At 45.0% G+C, this 24,031-nt stretch overlaps 1 protein-coding gene across 5 annotated transcripts in view; it reads right to left on the bottom strand.

The window, feature by feature from the left end:
• The window catches only part of KDM3B (lysine demethylase 3B), a 51,302-nt gene that overhangs the window by 3,773 nt on the left and 23,498 nt on the right, over positions 1-24,031 (bottom strand). For 2 of the 5 annotated variants that reach the window (XM_065848780.2, XM_065848782.2), the window contains 14 exons: positions 23,796-23,997; positions 22,313-22,527; positions 20,621-20,773; positions 18,076-18,183; positions 16,375-16,502; positions 15,735-16,014; positions 14,471-14,727; positions 13,506-13,772; positions 6,460-6,631; positions 3,348-3,438; positions 3,136-3,266; positions 1,494-1,613; positions 849-988; positions 334-510 (listed from right to left, as the gene is read on the bottom strand). In XM_065848780.2, the coding sequence (XP_065704852.1) occupies positions 334-510; positions 849-988; positions 1,494-1,613; positions 3,136-3,266; positions 3,348-3,438; positions 6,460-6,631; positions 13,506-13,772; positions 14,471-14,727; positions 15,735-16,014; positions 16,375-16,502; positions 18,076-18,183; positions 20,621-20,773; positions 22,313-22,527; positions 23,796-23,997 (2,441 nt within the window). Of the gene's footprint in view, positions 1-333; positions 511-848; positions 989-1,493; positions 1,614-3,135; positions 3,267-3,347; positions 3,439-4,273; positions 4,381-6,459; positions 6,632-9,277; positions 9,594-13,505; positions 13,773-14,470; positions 14,728-15,734; positions 16,015-16,374; positions 16,503-18,075; positions 18,184-20,620; positions 20,774-22,312; positions 22,528-23,795; positions 23,998-24,031 lie in introns of those variants that run through there. The other 3 variants (XM_065848783.2, XM_071814581.1, XM_071814582.1) reach the window with 3 other exon arrangements.

Below are 24,031 nucleotides of genomic sequence, written 5' to 3'. Positions count from 1 at the left end.
ACGGTTCCCTTCCTCTCCCATGCGCCAGTGTTCTAAAGCCAGCTCTCTACTCTTCTCCACACGTTTTCGAATGCTGTTCTCTTGGCTCAAGCGTCGTGACACAGAAATGTTTTCCCACCATTCACCCTATTTTTTTTTTCTTAATTCCATCACAGTGCTGTACACATCGTTCAGGTATTTATGTAATTTTTACTCATTTAATGGCTAAGATTAAATTAAAACAGTTCATGTAAGAACGGCATACACAGAAAACCTCAGTCAGCAACATTAACTCCCAGTTATTTTGAAGTCGCAGTCTGGCTGTGCCTCGGACTCAGCTCTGTCTGCACCCACCTGATGGGGAGCACCTGCCGGAATGAACACAGCGTCTCCAAGGAACTGCACTATTGCCCAGCCTTGCACGCCGTACTCATCGTAGAGTCGCTTACGTAAGGTCTGGTCCAGGTACCAGCTTTGGTCATGAATGGGGTCGTGATCTGGGGGATTTTCTTGGCCTTGTTCTTCTCCAACCTAGGGCCAAGATATGGGGTGGGGGGAAACCATGACACAGCACCTTGATATTGCTGGCTCACAAAAAGCTCTGTACCAAAAAACATAAACAAACTATTTCAAGGTAGGACTTTACTTTCATTAAGCTCATTTAGGTCTTAACTAGTGACATGCGCATTAAGTGTGAAGGTTCTAGACATGGCTGAAGACCTGGGAATGCAATAACTATTAATGTTCTCAAAGACAACACTGGGATATCCATGCACTTGATGCTGACAGCCCTTTGTTATCATTCGGCTGCTGCAAGTAAACTATGCAAGGAATCGCGTAGGTTCGAGACTCCCTTGTAAGCAACGTACCTTCCGGAGAAGCTCCCGTATCTTCTCAGCATCTTTGGCAGCATAGATGTGCCACAATGCTCCAGGTTTCTCTCTTCCCTCATGGATTCGCTGCTTTGTTACATCATCAGCATCTCCCTCATCGATTGTTTTCAGAACCTCTGAAAGGGAATCCACGTAAAAGTGAGACGATCACACAGCTTCTGATGTTTGACATACAGAAGAGGAAGGAGCATTTTTAGCCGCTAAATCCAGTCACGTTGCCTCTGCAACTGCTGCATCACCCAGTGTCCTTTGAAGCACATCAAGCTTCGTTTTAACAAAATTCAGTAAACTGACAGCTAATCACAAAGCTCAGCAATGAATTCAAACTGAGCTAACCACCATGATTCAAATACAAGAGGAAGAAGAGTAACTTAGCACCCTTTCTACTCCTTTCTTCAGGGAGACACCTTATTTCTAGCAAAACTTTGCTGCTTCCACAGCTGGGAACCAAGGAGGTGTTACTGCACTTTTAAGTATATGCTGCAGATGTAGCAAACAGCCTTGTATATTCACGTTACAACTGATAGAAATGACAAGCTTAAACAATAGAAGATACAGACGTCTTTCTCACACACACAATTGATTTTTAATGGACAGAAAACAGCTTTCCTCAAACATTACCATCATCATGGGTCCCCTCCCCAATGGGAATCCCAACGTACACCATGACATTAACAGCATCGGACACATCCAAGTGCAGGTTTGTGGTACCAACTCGTCTGTCTTCTGCAGTTATTAAGCCTGTAATAAAGTGTAAAATAAAACAACATTCTGTTTAAGCTCTAATAACCTGCCTAGAAGCCTTTTCTAGAATGCTAACTTCACACAGCAGTGAGAACAGAAGCCAACGTCCAAGGGCAGCTGACGTAGTTATTTTCATGTCAGATGTAGGGTAAGTAAAAATTTCACTGATAACTAGTATTTTATTTTACAGGAAACAGAAGTAGCAGATATAGTTCACTCAAGCCATGAGAAAACAAGCATTTTAAAAACAAAGCCTGAACTTTTACTGTACCATTTTGTGTCTTTGAGGGTCATTTACACAGTCTGTAGTTATATAAAGAAAAAGAAAACTCTGACATTAGGATGAATTCAACAAAATGAATGCACTCCTTCCACCGCGAGCAGCGCCAGCACACACGGACACGTCAGCAGCCCCAGCGCCGCTCCTGGCTGCGCTCAGGCGTGCACTGCTCCACCGCTCCACAGGCCTCTGCGCACAGCTTGTGTCAGTCGTGTTTAAACCAAACCACTGCACACTCTTAAATACTGAGTCAACTCAACTTGCCTAAGTTCACAAACCTCTATTTTTTTAACTCTTATTTGTGGTCACGATGCTAAAAAATTCCAAAATAACCCTATAAACACTTTCTCAGAGCTGCAATATGTCCGTTTACAGCTGAAGTCTAATATGCATTTGGTTGCTGAGTTTTTTTTAAAAAAACATGAAACAATGGAAAATCTTCCACGCCCTCGTGTGAGTTGTTACTCTAAGTGTATCAATAATAGAAATACAAAACCTTAAAAACTGCGGCATCCCTGTCTCATCAGTATTCAAAGACAACTACAGAAGCAACCCTGGGGTAAGTTTGCTCCTATACACTTGCTTCGCGGGGTGGCTGCATCTTTTTCTGTATCAGTATCACCTGATGTTTTTGACGACTTTAAATGTTACTTATGTTACTCCAAAAATGCAAAAGCACATACTTCCAAATCAGTTGGTTATTTAAAAGTATTCTGGAACTTTCGGCCGTGACCTCAAAGTCAGTACATTCGCAACTGAAATAATTCAAGTTGATACGACAAGCATTAAATTGCTGACATACTCTCCACACTCTGGTACACCGACAATCATTTGAGCTTAATGCTTCGCAGCTCCATGCAGGGGATATGTTCAGGGGTTTCCTCCATTCCTATGCTATTCACCTACCACACAGTTACAGACTCGAGAGGATGACAATACCCAACTCGGGTAGCTGAGCGCGGTGACGGTTACGTCTTGCGTGCTGCCTGTGGTCTGTGTTGTTAGACATGGATGAAGAAAATGACAAATCATATGTGCATCTCTTGGAAACCACAAGGCAAAAAGGGCACATGTGACAAAGGGGACTAGCACAGGAACAGACCACAGGACCAACTGAAAAAATGAGAGCGTGCTCCAGGATAAGCATGGAGTTCTGATTAATGCCACAGCCTTGCATGTGCCCTGAAAGTATAACAGAAAGCCGCAAAAATCAACATCTGCAGAACTGTTCTCACATACCATAGGCATTGTACATTTTGGGACCCAAGTCAGGACGGACAAAGTAGCTTGGCAGCCTAGATGCCAAATTCAGTCTGCCATCCCTCTTGGTATACTCAGGAAGAGGAAGATTTTCCATCAAGTCCTCAAACCTGGAGAACAAAAAGAACAGAGGCACGTTTTCCCCTGCAGACCACAGCAGCGCCGCAGGCACTGCACTGAGGTTCGCTTACCTTGTGGGCATCATATCCCTGAAGTCCTCCCCTGGAGGCCAGTCCTTTAACTTCAGTACCATCGGCTGACCATCATCGGACCTGAGCCGCTCTGCAAGAAACAGATGAACATTTCACCATGCGATATCGTCTTACCAGGGCACATTACCTTGTTCAAGCTCTAAGTCTTTTGTACCAAAACGTCTTACATTGCACAGCAAAATAGATCCTGATTTTTCTTTGGGCTTCCAAGCATTATCATCGTACAACAGTTTTACACTAGATACGCATAGCGACACCTAGAGCAGAAGTTTGCCAGACCTTGCACAGCTGCTGAGTGTTGGAGTGGCTTTTATTCAGCTTCGAAAACAGGCCTTTCCAAAGCATTCTGCCTCACTACTTTTACCAAAGTCTAAGGGAGTTCTGTCTTCCATTTCAAGAGGAGTGGTGTTTCTATAAAATTAGATTTATGGTCCATGCTCTGAAATCAATCCTAACCCCAGTATAAAGCAAGAAACCATGCTAGAGCACACTCAAAAGAGCTAAATGGCAGGTGTTACCGAGGAAGATAATCTTTGGTGTTTTAAATTCTTCTTTGTCAGAGGTGCTCAAATTAGCAGGATGTCAAGTTCAACCATTTGCTCTTCACCTCAAGAGCTGTACACAAGTCCTGACCGTCACAGAGAAAGCCGGTGGCACACAGATGCTGTCACACACACCGCGGAGGACGCACAACCCGAGCGCGCCCGGGAGGGGGCGGGCAGCCGCAGCCGCAGCCGCAGCACGGCGCTTAGAGAAACGAGGTCGCTCCTCTACCAGGTTCTGCACCGCGCTACGTGAAGCCACCAGCTGGGAAACAGAATACACTGCAGTCTGACACCTTCGCAGCCCCTCTTCCCCAGAAAGGAACATTCCTAGCCTACCGAGGAGTCACCACTTCCCAGCTTACCGAGGACTGTCGGGCAAACAAAAAGCAACCGATTTCACCCAGACCCAGCAGAGCCGCTGACCGCACCGAGAGAGAAACTGCTCCAAGCAACCAGGACCTGGAGACCTGTGAATCACATCTGCGTTACAGATCAACAGGCTACAGAAGACAGCCTCAGTCTGCAATACAAAACCCGATCTTATTGACATTACAAAGAATTCAGAGCTACAGATATATAACTAAAGCGACTGATTTAAAGAAAACAAATTTTGATGAGCTACAAATTTTAGAGAGGCAAATGAACTTGCTCAAGGACTTGAATTTAAAGATGTTTCAGAACTGCCCATCTTCAAGATTTTGAACTCATCAAGGATATTTGTTCCAAGCAAGGAGAAGAGACTTGTAGGAAGGGTATTCAGAAAGGACAGAGTGAAGAGCCCCTGGAAGAGAACACAGGGACCTGACAAACTACACGAAACTGGACAAAACCCAGCAAACATCTGATCAGTACAGAAAAGCAGGTCTAAGAAGCATCAAAACAAAAGGCTACACCTGCCAAAAGTCCACTAAGAACTCAAAGATGTTAAAAGTAAACAGCGTAAGATTAAAATTAACTAACGTATCACATAGAATAAACAGCCCCTCCAAATTCCGGGGCTGTTCTAAATCTCTTCAATAACTCCATGTGAGCCTGTGTGTATGGCAGCAGGTGGAACCAGCCACACGCAACAAATCTACAGGCTGTGTCACGCAGAAAAGTCACAGCAATTTAATTTGCAAACGGTTTTCATAAGAATTAGTGTGAGAACTCTCTGGACTAGCAGCAAGTGATACTTTACTAAACTGGGGATCACACATGGCTGAAAAACACTAAATAAAATGTATTTAAAAGAAACTAGCACAAGTGATCAGGTGTTCCAACCTGAATCACAAGTGTGGTAAAGGCACCGTCCCGAAGAAAAGCAGCAGCTGGTTTTGCTGGAGGGAGCAGATCCCCTGGAGAAAACCGCAAACAACAGTTCCCAAAGACAACTGACCCCTATTTACTATTGTCATTAATGACCCTAACACAAAAGTGAAGAGCTTGTGAACTTTCCCATCACCTTTAATATACAGAAAAACCACACCGTTATATCCTTCTCAGCTATTTATTTCTGAGCAGTAACAGAAATAGCATGAAATCTGACAGCGCAAAATAGAAGTCTCTGTGCTTGGAACCATATAAAAAACAAGTCAAGAATTGGGAGCTTTTTGACTGGAACTAGGGAAGGGAATATTCTTGGTCTACAAATCTATCATTTTGTTTGCTGTTGAACAAACATTCCATTAAGTCACCCAACAATTCATCATTTTTGCTATGTGCCAACAGCAAAAAAATACAGAAAATGTTTTACGTGCAACTCTAAAAATCAGCAACATTGCAACGAACCTTTACAACTTTACAACTCACACCTGTAAACACCAGAACGCTCTGATTTAGGTATGTATAATCTAAAATAGAACACGCAGCTTTTTATAAGCTCTTTAATCTGACCAGTTATATCCTCAGGCATTTTAACCGTTTAGCTTCCACATCCACACTTAACAGGTTTTCTCAAAGAACCCAAACATTAATTGATGTGTTATCACAAGAGGTACCCATAAAGCATTGCTGTTTGTAATACATATAACCCTGTGTTTGTACTTGCAGATGATCTACTACAAAAATTCTTTGCAATGTCAAGTTTACTTGGGTGATGTATTCCACCAATTCGGAGCTTTAGCATTAAAAGCCTCAGTCTGTTGTAGCTCTGCAGATTCCCCTTAGTTTTACAATAAATGTTAAGGTTGGAAGGAGAGTAAGGGAAGCCAAGTTACTTACTGTCTTAATAATGGCAACTGATGATTCATTTCACTGAGGAAAGTTAAAAAAACAGTAGTTTCCCGTGAAATGGATCATGTTGTGACACAAGACAGTAACACACACCAACACGCCCTGCACAAAGTTTTCTTGGGCAGCCCTGCCCTGATCTTCACCAATAAGGCATTTTCTAGGGCGCACTACATGCAAGGAGCAACGGCTTCTTTGGATGAGACCAACAGCTATTTAGATTTTTTTTAATTATGATGATTTTTGGTTTTTTGAGAAAGTAAGTGGAAAAGGAGGAGTTGAAGGTAGCGAGACAGACTGCTCAGTTGAACTAGTCAGCCATAGGTATTACTTACTAGATATTATCTCAAAGCCATCCCAGAAGTCACGCACTTTCACGTCTGAAATTATGGCACAGTTCCTGCAGTTCACCAAATCTACATCTTGATCTCCAAATTCGAGGCTGAAAGCTTCTGGTTTCCAAAGCTCTGACTTCAACTTCTTATGGACACCAGATACCAGCACGGGCTGAGAATACAAAGATGAATGCTTACTCCACCATAACCACATTTCTTACACATGCAGCCAAACTTTCTTAAGAGCTGAGACTCCTGGCTACCATCATACAAAAGACAGCACAAATCTACTTCCATCCATGTCTGTTTTTTGTGCATCAAACAAGTAACCAGAGTCAAGGCAAACTTCAGTTCCAGGCCGTGTGCAGTTGCCTCAGAAGCAGGATTGGATTGGACTGGATTGGCCTCGCTACGGCGGGTGTACCGGGTCTGCAGGAGAAGGTGCTGGCAGCCGGGGGGCGCGGGACCTGCCCTGTGCTGGGCACACGGCTCCACCTGGCTCCAGCAGACCCACTGCTGGCCAAAGCTGAGGCCACATTGTCATAATAGGAAAGGGTAAAAAAATGCTCTGCAGCTGCTGGTGGGCAGGGGGAGGAAACAAAGTACGAGAAACAACTCTGCGGACACTAAGGCCAGTGAAGGAGGGGGAGAAGGTGGTCTACAGAGGAGACCATGGCGAGAGCAGGGGGCTGCCCTACAGCCCACGGGCAACCACGGTGGAGCAGACGCCCACGGCGCAGCCCGTGGCAGAGGGAGATGCTCTGAGGGAAGCTGGTCCTGAGGACGGTGTCCTGCGGCAGGGACCCCCTGCTGGAGCAGGGGAAAAGCGCCAGGAGGAAGGAGCAGCAGAGATGAAGTGTCATGAACTGACCACAACCCCTGTCATTGTCCGTCCCCCCTGTGCCACCGTGGTACAAGAGCCGGGGAGGCAGGAATACAGCTGAGCCTTTAGAAAGAAGGAGGGATGGGTGGTGTAAGGTGTTTTTAGCTTTGTCTCTACTCCCCACCACCCTACTCTGGTTTTAACTGGCAAAACATTAAATTACTTTTCCACAAACTGAATCTGACAGGAATCGCTATGTGATCTCCCTGCATTTATTTTGACCCACAAACTCTTCCACGCTGTTTTCTCCCCGTGCTGGTGAGGAGCGAGAGCGCGGCCGGGGGCCGGAGCCAGCCGGGTCCGTCCGCCTGCGACGGGCAGCGCGTCTTGAATCCCACCGCCCCTCCCTTTTTTAAGCACAAATGCAACTACCACGAGAAACAGCATTTGTAGTAAAGCTTTCTCATAATAAATTTTCATACCCAATATGAATTTTTAAACTATTTCACTCATTCTTTAGGTGTAATCATGGATCACCATTAATTCCCTAGTACAAAACCAAGTAGGAGAAAAGTGACTCCTCACTTGCAAAAGGGGTTTTAAGAGGCCTAGGCTAACCATGTATATACCTTCCAGATCTGAGCAGCCTTTCCCCATAAATGCTCAAGCTGTTTGCTAAACCAACAATACCAGGAAAAGGCAAACCGGACAATCCTCCCAGCACTGGCCCAGGCCTTGGCAGCTCCTCTCACCTTGCAATCCCTACAGAGAGTACAAGACTTGAAAGAAAAGGAAAAGAAGGTAGGAAGTAGAGTCTATACAAGTTCGAATCAATTCCAAGCCGTGCTCTGTATCTTAACAAAGATCTGAAGATGGATCATGGGTTTATTCACATGAAGAGCTCAGCAGAACCTTGAGGAGCACAAATGCCCCCAGATGTTCCAGCAGTATCAGCACATCAGGCAAAGGTCTACAGAGCTACAGACAAGCAGCTCCGAGTCAGGCTGCTCTAAAAACACCCCGTTAACGAACCGCTGCTTCACCTGGATTGCCCAATGGCCTCTAACAGAACGAGTAGCCACTTTAGTCCCTAAAGTGGGGACAATGTTTCATTCAGAAGTGAATAGAGGGGAAAAAAAAAAAGGCAACTTTGGGGATAACAGAAATGGCCTTGGTTTTCCAATATAACACAACATAGTCCTTACATTCTAGAAGGCAGCAACGAGACCTCAACTCCAGAACAGTGAGGTTTAAGAAAACAAAAAGGGGTTGTTACTTTACTTCTGTCACCATCAGAAAAAAAAAAAAAAGGCAAGCAGAAGAAAACCAAAGAATCATTTAGGCTGGAAGGGACCGCCCTCACACCGAGAACCTGGGTTTCATTTGTGCCCATTGCATCTCCTCTTGTCAGTGGGCACTGCTGAGAAGGGTCTGGCTCCCTCTTCCTCATTCCCTCTCCTCAGGTATCCATACACGTCGATAAGATTTCCTCTCCACATTCTCCCAAGCCTCCTCTTCTCTAGGATGAACAGTCCCAGCTCTCTCAGCCTCTCTTCATACGAAAGATGTTCCAGTCCCTTATCATCTTTGTGGCCCTTCGCTGGACTGCTCCAGTAAGTCCAAACCCTTCTTGTACTGGGGGGCCCAGAACTGGACCCAGCCCTCCAGGGGAGATCTCCACCAGTTCCAAGCAGAGGGGAAGGATCAGGATCACCGCCCATTGTCTGCTGACAACACTCTTCCTGATGCAGCCCCGGATGCCGCTGTCCTTTGTCACAAGGGTACATCCTTGGCTCAGTCACCTCCTTGTCCACCAGGACCCCAAGGTTCTTCCGGGCAAAGCTACTTTCCAGTTGGCCACTGCCCAGCACGTGCTGCTGCAGGGCGCCGCTCCTCCACATTTTCCTTTGCTGAACATCGCAAGATTCTTCCTGGTCCAACTCTATCCTGTCCAGGTCCCTCTGAATAGCAGCACAACCATGCAAGCGTATCGGCCATTCTTCTCAGTTTTGTATCGTCTCCAAAGCTGGTGAGGATGTATAAGCTCCATGCCATATAGGTCAGTAATGAGGATGTTAAATAGCATTCAAGCCAACACCAGCTCCCTGTGGTACAGCACCAGTGACTGCAACCACAACCCTCTGAGTGTGGCGTTTCAGTCAGTTTTAGATCCATCCCCGGTATGCTTACCTAGTCTGTACCCATCAGTTTGATGACGTTGTCGCAGTGTCAAAAGCCTTACTGAAGTTAACACAGAAGACATCCAGTGCTCTCCCCTCATCCACCAAGCCGCTCGTCTCATCACAGGAGGCTACAAGGCAGGTTAAGCATGATTCAACCAGCATTCTCAAGTCTCTCTTCTCTTAAGGACCATATCCCATAGGATTCTTTCAAGCAGATATCGGAAAAGGTTTGTGATTTTGCTTGTTTTGCTCCCTTCTTTCAGGATCTTGAGCCAAACCTTACCATCTGATAGTCATTGCAGCCAAAGCTGCCCCCTACCTTCATTACAGCTGCATAAGCTATCCCACCACTTCTCCATTATACCAATGAGATTGTGGCCACACAACCGCACACTAATTCCTCCTGTTAGCTCCTTGCATGCATTACTGTACAGGCACTTCAGGAAGACACCCAGTCACGCTGATTTCCCAGAAACGATACGAGAGCTTTCCTCACAACACTGTGATGCACACATGCCTGAGGTGGACATCTTTCACCCCTGTTCCTTGGAGTATGAGAATTCTCCTGTTCATATCACCCCACACCGCTGGCTTGACAACCCAATGAACCACTTCCTTTCTTGATCACCGGTCATACTCTCTCGTCCCTTGCTGTTCCTGGCTTACAGGTCTCCTAATCATGTTGGTCAGACTGTTGGCAAAGATGTTTTTGCCCCACTTAGATGGATCTCGTCTCTTCTAAGCAGTCCTCAATCCTCGAAGAGGCTCCCATGACCATAAAACCAAAAGTCTTGTTGTTGAAACCCTCTGCAGAAACAATGGATGACATGCAGGATAATTCCACCCCTCTACCCCTCATCAGCAGGATTAAGAAAAGCACCTGGGTTCCATGGCCTTGACCACCACGGTCACTCTTGATACGGTTCAAGTCACCATATGGGGTGGTATTGTTCATGTCAATACAGAAGAGCAGCACAGGGTCAATGTCTGAGGGACAGACAAGCTTTGCCAGTCTTTTGACTGTGTCCCAAATGCAAGACCCTAACAAGCAGCAAAGCTCCTAAGATGACAGAGCAGATACACTGATCCCATGTTTAAATATATTCCCTGATCCCAGCAGGAACTGTAACATCAAGGTAATGGAAAGGTTTTAAGCACATTCTACAAAAACCTAGTGATCATGGATGAGGAGTAAAATAACAGTACCTTTCACAGGATGGGCAGAAACTGCTGCCAGGTAGACTTCAAACTGATGAATAAACTGCTCTTCTTCAGCCCAGGAAAACAGAGGCAGATTTTGATCCCTGCTGTATTCCCTTGACCACTTGAACATAACAATTAAAAAAAAATCTACTTAAGCTAGCAGAACCCTTACAGCTTTTGAGTAGAGAATTTCTCATGTAAGAAAGCAAATGTTCTCTGTGGTGAAGAACACAGCTAGAGTTGCAAGATAAAGGGATAACACTTAGTAGACTTGGTTGGCAGACATTTCCTGCCAGATCTGCTCTCAGATTGCAGGGAAAAAACAAAAACCTTCAACATCACCCCAGATCTTCAGCATCTTCAAAGAAGAGAAAGCCTAGCATGAAAATTCAGAAAAGAACAGGTTGCTGTAGGATGAGAATCCTCACAGTATCCCCAGATGAACAACAACCATGTTCAGGAGAGCAAAATGCTCCTGACGAACGGCTTCAGAAAGAAATCATCCTATGGTCTCCCAGAAAATTCTGGGATAGAACAGAGTTTAACTTATTTCTGACAATTTCTAAGACAAAGGACTTGAAAAATGTTGCTCTTCCTGCATGACACTGAAAGCATGGCATTCGTTATCCAAACATTAAGCTAAGAGCTTTTTTCCAAACTAACCTTTTCCAGCCCAGAGAATGGGAAGGGGAAGATGGTGGTGGAATTAATGTTCTTGACTTCACTTCTAAAGGTGCGGCTGGGATGTACAGGAGGATGTCAGCCAGGAGAGACCTGCGACAGAGCAGTGTTTGCTGAGAGAATCTGTGCTTGAATGAATTCTGTTTAGAACAGCCTTGTCAAGACAGCGATGCCTGCCTGGGTTACCTCTTCTCTTGTGCGGGAATGAGAGAGGTTCAGGTAGATTGCTTTCCACATTTCAGCAGGAAACTCAAGTGAGTGTAACATCACTGGAGAATCCTTGACTGAGCAAGGGGCCCTCTGAACGATAAAGTCATCCAAAAGTATTGATAGCACATCCTAGACCGAAGCCTAAAACAAAGCATCACAAACAGTACATGAGCACAGCAGTTGTGGCCAGAGCCTCAGAGTGTGCACCAGCTTTGAAGGCAATGCACGCTGCAGAAGAACAGTGACCCCATCTCTGGACTCCACAAGGAGTCTCCTGGGATTCATTAACAGTGAAGAACCCCAGGGCCACGTGCAGCATCTTGTACCTGGTGATTAACCAGTCTCATGTGCAGAGGAAGTGGCGAGCACATCTTTCGTAAGTATTCCCAAAATATTCAGGATCCTCCTTAGAGAGACAGTATTAATTGCTGACAGAGAGGATTGAGAAAATTATCAGAGTATACTGACCAGAAACTGAGGAGCTCTTTGCCAAGTCAGGCAAATGACTGACAACCCAGCACTGCAAAAGAATGATCTGAAATCCCTCATAAATTAGAAAGATGCAATAGGTTAAAAAAATAAAAATAAAAAATTAAAAGGGACTCTTGTGCACTTCAAAAAAACCAGGGCAGGAAGACAACTGCCGTTAGGGGGAAAGCGGGCAATACCAAGAGCCAGCTGAGTTCAAAGCCAGGCAAGTGAGAGTGTGCTGCCCAGTAGCCTCTTCCACCCATTAGGAGCTGACCAGAGGAGTCAGAAGCGGGAACTCTGAGGTTGGTGGTGGCACTGTCCTCATGGCTACATGTCAGTTATGCTTGTGCAGTCCCATAGGACACACGAAACTTAACTGAAAAGTGTTGTACTTCTGCCAGGAATGGACTCTGAGTGCCAAAACAGGAACACGCAGCCTGATCTGTTGCTCCAGTACAGCTCAGCAGTCCACGTCTTGTGAGCAATCACAGATACGTATGGAACGTGAGTGCCGAGAGCGTTAGCACTGTACCAACAGAACAGCTGACAAGGACCTCCCCAGGAAAGACGATGAGGCACATAACTGTCCAGCACCAATGGTCTCCATTCCGAGCCCGCCGTGAAGGTAACGGTGTGAGGTGTAGCTGCAGAACCAAGTGCCAAGAGCACAGTTTGACCACTGATGGACACGATATTCTGCCAGAGCTACGGGTGCACTTCCCCTGCAGCAGCAGCTACGCCTCCATTTTTTAAGATTCAGCTTGTCTGACCAGGCCAATCTTAAGGACTCCCTGGAGAAGTCTAAGCTGTAGCACTACAGGTCGAGGCCTGACAAAGTGGCTATGCTGGCAGCAGGTCTAAGGACCAGTCTCTTCACTGAGGGCCTAAGAGTCTGACAACCCCTCAGACAAACCGGGAGAGAGCTCAATACATGAGATGCTGAGTTCAAAACAATAGCTGGGTTCACACAGGCTGTAGGCTCATGATGAGACACTGCATCAAGTACACCCATAAATTTCAGCAGAAACTCAGCAAAAATTACTGCACACGGTACTTTTACTCTTGTACATGCTGCAGCTGGAAGGAACGGACCTTTTGCTGAGGCTACAAAGCATCAAGTACAGGCTGGATGCCAGGATGTATGCAGAGAATCATAGTGCATTCAGCACTGGGCTGCAGCAGCGCAGGCTCAGCGCGCCCCACGCCCCAATAAAGAGACTGTCACTGCGAACACCCTCGTGACGGAGAGCTGAGAAAAGCTCAGCGTGCAAGGGCACAGGGGCTCGAGTCAGTACAGCCTGGAGTGGACAGGGCTACTGTGTCCCCTGTTTGTAGTGCTACAGTTGAAATCTTTATTCATCATATTCACTCAGGAGCAACCGGCTAAAGTCTGAATGGACTTCAATAACCGACGTACAGGTTAAATTTTCAGGATACTTATCAACAGTAAGAGTTGGCTATTTGTTGTCACCCACCTGGCCTTGTTTCCAGCACTCCCTGAAGATCTTCCAGTTGTTTTTGTTGCTAGGATCATGAAGGCAAAGCAGTCTACCATCACAAAGCCAAGAGTGGGAAGTGTGTGGATCCAGCACATTTAAGCCCATTACCATTTCCTTCACCTCCCTCTGTGTATCAGCTAAACTACTTGCTCTTTTGGCAGCATCAGATGTCTTCTTATTTTCCACCACAGAAGCAATGATATGGTCTAAGAAGTTAGGCAGGCTGGCTTTACCTTTGGCCCCCTAGAAGATGTGAATCCAGAGGTAAGTTTAATCTTGCAACAGCATACATATTAATGCATATCTGCTCTCATTCAGATTTTAGTCACAGGCATCATGCTATCAGAAAAACATGCAACAGCAAACACGTCAGCTCAGTGACAGGCACGTATGCAGTTAGAACAGAAACAGCTATGGCCCTGGTTTATAACAACAAAACTTAAAACGACCTCCTGGAGGCCGATCAGAAAAATGCTACGGTAAACAGTCATGGAATAGAAAACTTTAGTGATCTAAACTCTGCTGCTACTTTAATGGTAAAAATGGTTCATACTTTTCTCAACTTCATTAATATCTCAACTCTATTTCCCCATTTTCTATTTCTAAGAAAGTGAATTCAACCTTGGCACAGGTAAGCTGATGAATACGGGAGCATTAAGTAAATACTGACAGAGAGGAGAAAGCGCCTCCTGCGTGCAGCACGTTAACAGAGCCGGGAGCAGACAGCCTCTCTGGTCGTGGTGTCCACGCTCAACAAGGGACGTGTAACATTCAGAAGAGATTAACGACACAATCTTAAATTGTGTTCTTTTTTTAAAGGCCTGCCTACAGGCCTTGCCTATGGCAAGATACTTAAGACACTAAATATACTTCATATATTCAACAGAACATAAGCACTAACCGGATCATTATTCGCATTGAAGGAAAACAAAATTCTTTACCGTAGAAGCTGCAGAGAAGACCGGAGGAAAGGGGACTCCTGTGTCTAACGGGACCTGAGGAAGCTTTCCTGGCCCTGTGTGTAGCAGATCTCTGAGACTGGAGCCTTCAGCTTTGTTGGTCGATGTCACCGGGCCCAGCAAGAGGCTGTTAAACAGCTTCGGGGTTAGTGGGGAAATCTTTGTGCTGGAGTTGAATGAATCCAGTCCAAAGGGTGAATGGGATTCTTTATTAAGCACTGACCTCAGTGATCCCGACTCTGCAAGACAAATATCAACATGAGAGGAGGGGAAAAAAAAGCAACAAAAAGAGAGAAAAAAAAGGTGAAGTTCAAATTATCACAAAGTACCCTGGAATTATCTGCTCTTGTATTAAACAGGGTATTGACCGAATCTTGTGGTAAAGGTATATTATCACTGCAACAGTGAATGAAGTGCCTCAAAAGGAATTAAAGACATCATATATTTCATACAGATTTTACCCTTAGTATGCTGTTAAGTTTTGAATAACATGGGAGATTTAACCTGAAAGTGTTTGATACACAAGAAACCACAACTTTGTAACAGATTCAAAAAATATTTCTTTCACTTTCTGAATTGTTTCAATATGAAATATTTCAAATTTTAACCCTGGTCAAAACATTTCAGTGACCGAGCCCTGCGAATCTAGTGAGTCATGCCCAGTTAACTTTGACATACAGAGCAGCTCCTGCTAGACGTACGGACGGGAACAAGCGCCGTGCCAGCCACGCTACCCGACGACCGGGAGCGGTATTCCGTAAAGAGTTATTTCAGATCGAGAATCAACTCGAACTATCGACTATTAGAGAAGTTCTAAGCTTCCATCAGACCCTCCAAAGTGGACTCCACTCTCTCTGTTTTTTGGAAATACACTCTTCACATGGCAAACAAAAGAGTTTTATTTACTTCGATAGTTACAAAGTGATAAAGCTGCATCTCAAAGTAATTACTATCATTTTACATCAGGATACCAGCTGCTTATTACTTAGAAAATAAATACAAGAACTGGTACAGAAATAAACGGAGAGTGACAAGACAATATTTTTATCTTCAGCTGTATCATCATCTTCCCAGCTCTGTGTATTGCTAAGCCTGTAAAAGAAACCTCCTTCTAAGAGGCGAAGGAAGAAAAATGACCACGTTCTCTTCTATTTAGGGCTAGGCACTCTCGCAAAGAATAGCAACCAAGCAGTACGCCATCATTTCTCTTTTAATTCCAACCCCAGAGGGCATGTCTTCTGCTCACCTTTTGTTTCTTCTTTCGCTTTCTGCGTTGCTAAATCTGCAAGCCAGTGTAAGGCGGATGACGGAGCTGTTTCTGGACAAAGTGGTCTGTTAGTCTTTATTTCACCAGTGTTATTCGCTGGAGACGTCTCCGTTTTTGCAGATTCTTCTATCCTACTATCAGTTGCTTCAGATTTTGGAACAGTGTCCACTTCTAGTTGCCCCACTCCTGCTGTCCCAGCTCCAGTGGAAAAGGTGCTCTCGTTCCCAGAGACTGACGCACTAGGATTTACAGCTGGAAGCTAAAACAAAAATATAAACACCTGGCAAATGTTGAATAAAGGGAAAAGTTCAACTCGGGAGACAGATCAGTTATCTCATGCATTTGGGTTTGTTGGTTTTGCTTTAACTGTACAGTAGAATTCCTTTACACTTATGTACCAGCAGAGTACAGCAGCTGCTTCTCCATGTACACGAGACTTGCACTGTGGTGTGAATTCTTACCACGTCATCTTTTAACACAAGCCCAGACTTTTCAATTTCTTTTTTTACAGGCAGACTTTTTTATGTGAACAGTAAGAAAACTGCTCTAGAGTCTAACATTTTAACAGATCTTAAAAATATAATGTCAAGCAAGGTCATTTCAGCCTCAAATTCCATACCTGTGATATTCCATTAGTGACAGCTGGTCTCAACACCGATTTGTTCTGCCGGCTAATACATGGACAGTTGGCTTTAATACCCCATTTGCCTCGTGCTGCATGAACCATGTCTCCAATATTGTAAAGCGCTAGAAATAAAGTTAAAATATTTAATATCCCATGCAAAGAGATATAAAAACAAGGCCTTACCTATAATGTATATTCAGAGAGGCAGGGTTTTTTAGTATTACTGCTAAGTATCTTTAAGATCACATGCTGTAACAAGACACTTCCCTCTGAATAGCGTAGAGGACTGTACTAACTGCCCAGTGTCGCTAAGAGGCTGTCAAACCTGGCAAGTGCTACAGATTATCGTCTGCTCCTGCTGTTCATGTAGGGTCCAATGATACTGCAATGAGGCAACTTCAAACCATCAAAAGAGACAACATATCTCTTGGAGCAATGCTAAAAGGATCTGGAGCACAGGTGGTGTTCTTCCCTGTCCTTCCACTAGGAGGAAGGAGGTAACAAACTGAACTGGTGAACACCTGGCTGCATGGCTGGTGCCATACTCAGGGTTTTGCTTCTCTGATCACAAAATCAACCTTTGAGAAGCCAGGTCTCTTGGGAGCTGATGAGATTCACCTGCCCAAGCAGGGAATGAGAGTCTTTCACAACAAGTTGGCCAGGCTTTTATGGAACCACTTATATGTGACCGGTTCCCTGGGGAGCCTGTTCCAGTGACCAACCACCCTCTCAGCAAAGAACCTTTTCCTGACGTTCAATGTGAACTTCCCTTGTCGCAGCTCCATTCCATTCCCTATGTCCTGTCACTGGTCACCTCCCCCTCTGCTGCCCCCCCATGAGGAAGGTGCAGACGGCGATGAGCTCCCCCCTCAGCCTTCTCTTCTCCAAGCTGAACCAAACAAGAGAGTCTTGTCCTCGAGGCCTTTCGCTGTCTGCTCGCCCTCCTCTGGACACACTCTGATGGCCCAAAGTCCTTGCACGGAGGCAGCCAAAACTGCACAGTGCTTCAGGTGGGGCTTCACCAGCGTCAGATCTGAGACCACCCGAGGAACCTGAACAGGGCCTGCAGTGTCAGGACAAGGGGCAATGGTTCTAAACTGAAAAAGCGTGGGTTTGGACTGCACAGAAGGAAGACAGTTTTTTACAGTGAGGGTGGTGAGACACTGGAACAAGATGCCCATGGAAGTTGTGGATGCCTCAACCCTGGAAATGCTCAAGGCCAGGCTGGATGAAGCTTTGCGCAATCTGCTCTAGTGAAAGATGTGAAAAGTTGGACTAGATGATCTTTAAAGGTCCTTTCCAATCCAAATCATTCTATGATTCTATGATCTTCAGGACCAGTTGTGTAAACAAGTCAAATAAACGGTCAGCACTGACCACACACTTTCCCTCTCACCAACAGAAAAAGATCTTTCTTGCAAGTTAACCAAATTTAGGGATACAACTAAGAACAGCTGGGCAGAAGAAGTCACAGCTAATATCAGAAGTGTGTTCACTTCAAACCCACAGCTTGATCTTACTTGGGTTACCTTCCCTTCCACCCTTCTGCTGTAGCAAGTTCAAGTCTCCTCTACGTCTCTGCTAGAAAAGTTATCGGTTGGAACACCAACCATCTAGGTGTTTTTTCCACTTGCCTGCTCAGAATTGAGACAAAAATTGGAATTTTTCTCTTTCCTTTCATATTTCAAGCATTACCTGCACCAGGAATTATCTGTGTTGGCATAAGATTCTCAGGTTCATGAGACTGACCCTTTGCACACTTCAGCCATGAGAAGACTTCCTCATCACCAATCTCCTCTGTCTCTGGGAGAAAGACATAAAACAAGTAAAGTTTTATATAAAAGACACTAAAACTTCACAATACAGAATGTTTCTGCATCAATATTGCTTCTCTAGGTTCTTTCTAGTGCAGAGGATTAACCTAGCGATCTCAGAATCAGGCTATAAATACAGACCATTAGAACAGGACCCACAGCAACTTCTTTGCCTCTTCAGATTATAAAACCACTACAGTAATTTTCCTTTCATCTCTAGTAGCTTGTTCTTTTCGGTCACCTAAAATCTTGGCTTCTAGCCTCGATTGTTATATATCACGCTCTTGTTCTCAGTATGCTTTCCTAAGTTAAAGAGTAAGTCTATCTTTTCTCGTCATCGCCTTCCAAGCTTTTCCAACAAAAAGCATCTGCAGGTCAGTTCCAGGAAGAGGAAGCTATGTTCTCCTGACTGTCTATCTACCTAAAAAGCTAACAAGTGCAAATGAATGGTTTGGAAAGTAGTCTGACAAATCTCTAATTCTTCAAATTTTAAACCAAGTTAGGCCTATAAATCTGAAGCTGCATAAACCGCATGTCGTTCTCTTTCTTTGAAAAGGAAGGGAGGTGGGAAGGGTGAGTGGGGTAGAACATGAGAAGGATCACATAAAACTTTATTTCAGGGTCCTCTAGACCTGGTACCTGCATAAGTTGTTTCTACAGCACAAAGTTCGGAAGCCCCTTGAGACAAGTAGTTGTACGTAAATAGTGCCTCGGTTCTACATTTTGGCCCATTCCAAAATTTCACACTTGATTGATACACCATAATTACAATACTGTTTTCAGGAAGACATCATTGAGAAGCACTACATACACACACATGCTTTAATGTGACATTGTACAGTATCAGTCCTCCTCTGAACAACACTAAGTAAAAACTTCTTATATGCCCAGGACACATCTTCATTTTCACCTGGCATGGGCCGGGTTATTATATTTATTTCCTTGCTGTGAGAAGAAAAGGGCTTTAAGAGGCTTTTGCCCTTGAACCATGGACATCTTCACACCACATTCTGTCAGTGATATATTCAGATGCAAATATTTCTTCCAAACACGTACAGTACCAGATACAAGAAACCCCGTTCTACTTACTTTCAACTATTTCCCTTGTACACTGGCTAATCATCTTAAAGAATGATCTCAGAAGATCATTATGCTCTCTTCTGGTGTATTCTGGCAGTAATTCCATGGGCTTCATTATTATACTGGGGCTGGCTGGGTGGAGTTAATTTTATTCCTAGCGGCTGGCGTGGTGCTGCTTCAGACCTGCGACCAACACGGTGCTGACACCACCCCGAGGCTGGAGCTGCTGCTGAGCAGCGTGCGCGGTGTCCCGGTCTCCATCGCTCCCTCTGCCCCACCAGCGAACGGGCTGCGGCGGAACACGGGGCTGGGACGGAGCGCGAGAGGGACGGGGCTGTTCAGGCCACATAACGACCCGCGCCAAACAAGAACAGAGCGCAGGAACTGCAGGGGCGGCGCCCTCTGCCTGGGCGCCGGAGGCGCTGAGCGCTCGCCTTCGCAGCGCTTGCTCCGTTTTGGTTTCTTTTTCTGTTCTATTTCTCCTTCACTTATTAAACATCTTTTATCTCGACCCACAAGCCTTCTTGCTTTTGCTCTTCCTTTCCTCCTTCCCCAGTTCCACTGCTGTGAGGAGAGAGCAACTGGCTGCCTACTGGGATTAACCCATAAATATGATACAAAGATAGGTGACTCTATCTATTAAAAAACCTCAAAACACATTGCTTTTATGATACATGCAGCGTTTTCTGGCACCTTTATAATAATGAATAGACAGCAGTACTCACACTTATTAACATCCAGTATTTTGCACATCTGCTCCATATAATAATGTAACTGTCACTAATAGCCTTACACTTAGTAAGTCTGTCCATTGTCCACACCCACGCTACCAACGGAATCTCAATACTGTAAAACACATTAAAAAGCCACCAGGTATTCACTTTTGTAAGGACAATGTGCCTCTATCCATTAGAAATTGAACTTACTGAACTTCTTCCTGAATTTCAAACACTAGTGCATCAAGTAATAAAAAAACCCACACCCTTCCAATCTAATTCTTTGTTACAGGAAGGAGCTCTCTGCCATGTCTGCTCTTCATTGCATGACGGTTCTGAACCGTTAAGATACTACTTAATTTTTTCTTGTCTAGTCTCTGAGGAAGAGGTGGAGGGATCCAGAAGCCTGTCTCAGTACACAGTCAAATTCTAACCAAAACACAGGCATCTAAGGAAATGAAGAACCGAAAAGCAGCATATGAGACAGTAGTGCCCGAGCTTCAAACGTCCAGCCTCCCAAGCTGACACTCACCAACCCTCCCACAGAACCTTCAGCGACTTCCCAGACACTGTCCCCACGGGAAGCGCCAGTTCGGAGACACAGAACAAGCAGAACAAGCCAGGACTCACCGCTACGGGGACGATTCTTCCTCAGCCGGTAACAGTCCAGACAGACCCCAAAGCCACACTTGCGACAAACCCAATGAATATTGAAGAGTGTTGTCTCACACACATCGCACATTTCCCTCACGCCACGCACTGCTCGCTTCCATGCCACTTTCTCTATAAAGAGAAGGAAGATTAGGAACTATTGCTTTAACGTTTTGCATTTCTCCCACCTGATCTGGCCATATGACAGTCACATTGATTTAAAAAAATGCACAGAAACGTGACCTGAGGTTAGGGTACAGAAGCACACACTTTTTTACATCCAGAGGCACATTCTCGGAGTTGCCAGTCTTGCAATGCTATTAAAATCCCCATTTCTAAGAGTGGCTGAAGTCAAGCCCCAAAATGCACCCACTACAAAGAAATTGAGCACCTTAGAGAGTTCTGTAGAAACTGAATTTCAAAAAGCACTTACAAATTACAGCAAAATTAGAAAACTTCTGCCAGTTTTAAGAACAAATAACGTGAACTTATAAAACTACAAAGAACGTATATTAAGCTTTACTAGTTAGATGACTGTTGACTCTTTGGATTACACCTGGAATATTGTGTCCAGTTGTGGCCCCTCAGCTCCAGAAGGACAGGGAACTGCTGGAGAGAGTCCAGCGCAGCCACCAAGATGCTGAAGGGAGCGGAGCATCTGCCGTGTGAGGAAAGGCTGAGGGAGCTGGGGCTCTGGAGCTGGAGGAGACTGAGGGGGGACTCATTCATGGGGATCAATATGGAAAGGGTGAGTGTCAGGAGGATGCAGCCAGGCTCTGCTTGGTGACAGCCAATGGTAGGAAAAGGGGTAATGGGTTCAAATTGGAACACAGGAGATTCCAGTTAAATTTGAGAAGAAACTTCTTCCTGGTGAGGGTGTCAGAGCCTGGCCCAGGCTGCCCAGGGAGGCTGTGGAGTCTCCTTCTCTGCAGACATTCAAACCCGCCTGGACCCCTTCCTGTGGAACCTCAGCTGGGTGTTCCTGCTCCATGGGGGACTGCACTGGATGAGCTTTCCAGGGCCCTTCAACCCCTGACATCCTGGGATTCTGTGATTCTAAACCAGTACATTTGCTGAGGAAGAGCAAGTCCTCTTCAAATGTCTGCCCTTGTACATTCCAGAAGCTAAAGGGAAAAAATCAGCTAGTCCGAGCTACCCATGCAATAGGCTGAACTGGATACCTCCACGAAATTTCTTCTAAATCCCTTATAGTAGCAACGCTGGCAGCTTCTTGCTCAGCTGAACCTCTGCAGGTGCTGCTCCTCCCTAGAGAACACTGAGCTTTTATGTGATGTCCCTGGAGCATAACAGTACGGGAATATGTAAGAAAAGCTGCTCATTAAAGCATAGCTGGTCAGTCTGGACTTAATTCTATTTTCTTAGGAAAATGGGTCAGCTTATTTCTGCATCTATTTATCGAAAAATAATTTAGAAATGCCTGGGGCAGTTACCACTGGCTTCCTTGGTAGTAATGTTGCACTGATACAAAAGAAAAATCCCAGTGGTGCTCCCACAATTACACCCCAAAGAAGTGAATATACCCTTCTCAGTGGAAGAAAAGGACAAGCACTTTGACAAGAAATTATATTACACTTGCAACTCTATTCCACTGCCCCATACACATATTACACAGAGCAGGCAGGCAAAAAACACATCAGAAGCCAAGCTTACGATGTGGCTCCACCATCATCATTGCCTCCTTCTCTGACATAACAAGCTGGCAGAACTGGTCCCCAACGTTGGCCAGGATATATTTTGAAGTTTCCAGGTCGATCCCCTCTGCAGGGGAGGAGGAAGGAATCCACAGGCTCATGGCATCAGGGTCACTCTGCTGTGGGTTCAAGAAACCCTCTACTCGTAGGATACCTTTCCGGGTAAATATCAGCCTGCAGAAAACAGGATGGAATAGTTGAGAAGTTGCCTTTAATTAACTTATAATGCCATCTATGTCAGAATATAAACCTAGAAAAGGGAAAAAAGGCTTCAGCTAGAGTGCTATACTCTACAGCCAGTACAGTTACTATACAAGCCCAAATCACACAAGGAATAAGGTACACAAAGGCAACAGCCGCAAAACCCAGCAGAATGAATCCCCAGGTCCCAGTAAGCGTCGGTGGGAAACTCCACATGCGGGCAATTGCTACAGCTTGGTAAGTCACATTTCTCTATACTACTAATAGAAAGAGGTGACAAAACTTAATTTATATGGGCTGCTGCATGATGTTGTTTGTAAAATTGTGCATGGTTCTCATTCTCTATTTTAACTTGGGATACAGTTATTCCCCAGCTTTCGGTTAACCAGTATTTCAGTTCTGGCTAGGGCCGCTAGCACTTGTTCTAACGGTTCACATCACCAGACACACAGAAAGCCTTACTGAACCTGCTGTTCTTGCCACAAGCCACAACCGTTTTATCCGTAGCTTTGACCCTCCTAGTCTTTGTTTGGTAAAAGGTGTAACAAGACAAGTTACAGAACCCTGAACGTCTCCTGCTAATATTAAAGGTAACTTCATTTCTGAACAAAAACAATCCTGCTCTTAACCTCACAGCTAGATTAATTTTTAATGAGTTCAGGAAGAGAAGCGGCTGTAATCGTTACTGGATGGGTGGCACATGCTAGGAATTCACTTAATCCTTTATACGTCAGAAAGTGAACAAATATATATTTTTTTAAAAAGATGCACAGCACTTGCTAGAACAGGCAGTTAAGGACGATCAAGAGAAGCGCAACAGGTCAAAGAACCGTAAGACGTGTATGTAACACAGAGCAAACACAGGCAGCGTTCTACTCCTAAAAACCAGTTCTGTACTCAACAAGACCCAGTCAAACATCTGCCTTGTGCTGGCAATGTTTATTTACTTGTTGACCGAACTAAAATTGTATCTCTGTAAAATTCTACCCAACAAGGCAAATTTGACCTCCTGAGGCTGGACTGGAGGCTCAGTTAGTACCATATGCTGTGTCTTCCACCATCAGCTCTTCCTGCCCCAGTGAGGGAACTCCAGTCAGGTGATGCAGGGAAATGGAAGACATTCAAAATCTTCATTATTGCACCCAAACACATTAAATAAGTAAAACATAATTACTTTGTGCTTGGACATGGTCCAAACTCTGCACATAGACTACACATGAAGGAAGGAAGGATTTGAGCACCTCCGGAAATGGAAGAAGCGACACGCCACAGTTGAATCATCCTGCTCTTGCTCCTTAAATTTGCGGTACCGCTCCAGACGGCACTCCCGGCACTTGTGCAGATGTGGAGCTACATTGATGCAAGAGCCGTCCTGGAGAAAGGGCTCACCTGACTGCTTCAGCTTCCTCACCTTGCTCATGTCTTTCAGCACAGACTGGCCAACTGGTGAGGCAAAATAAAAATCCATTAGTTAACT

The sequence above is a fragment of the Patagioenas fasciata genome, chromosome 14 (assembly GCF_037038585.1).
Source record: "Patagioenas fasciata isolate bPatFas1 chromosome 14, bPatFas1.hap1, whole genome shotgun sequence".
Taxonomy (NCBI): domain Eukaryota; kingdom Metazoa; phylum Chordata; class Aves; order Columbiformes; family Columbidae; genus Patagioenas; species Patagioenas fasciata.
Note: the sequence above shows the minus strand (reverse complement) of the source record. Positions and strands in the feature narration are given on the sequence as shown.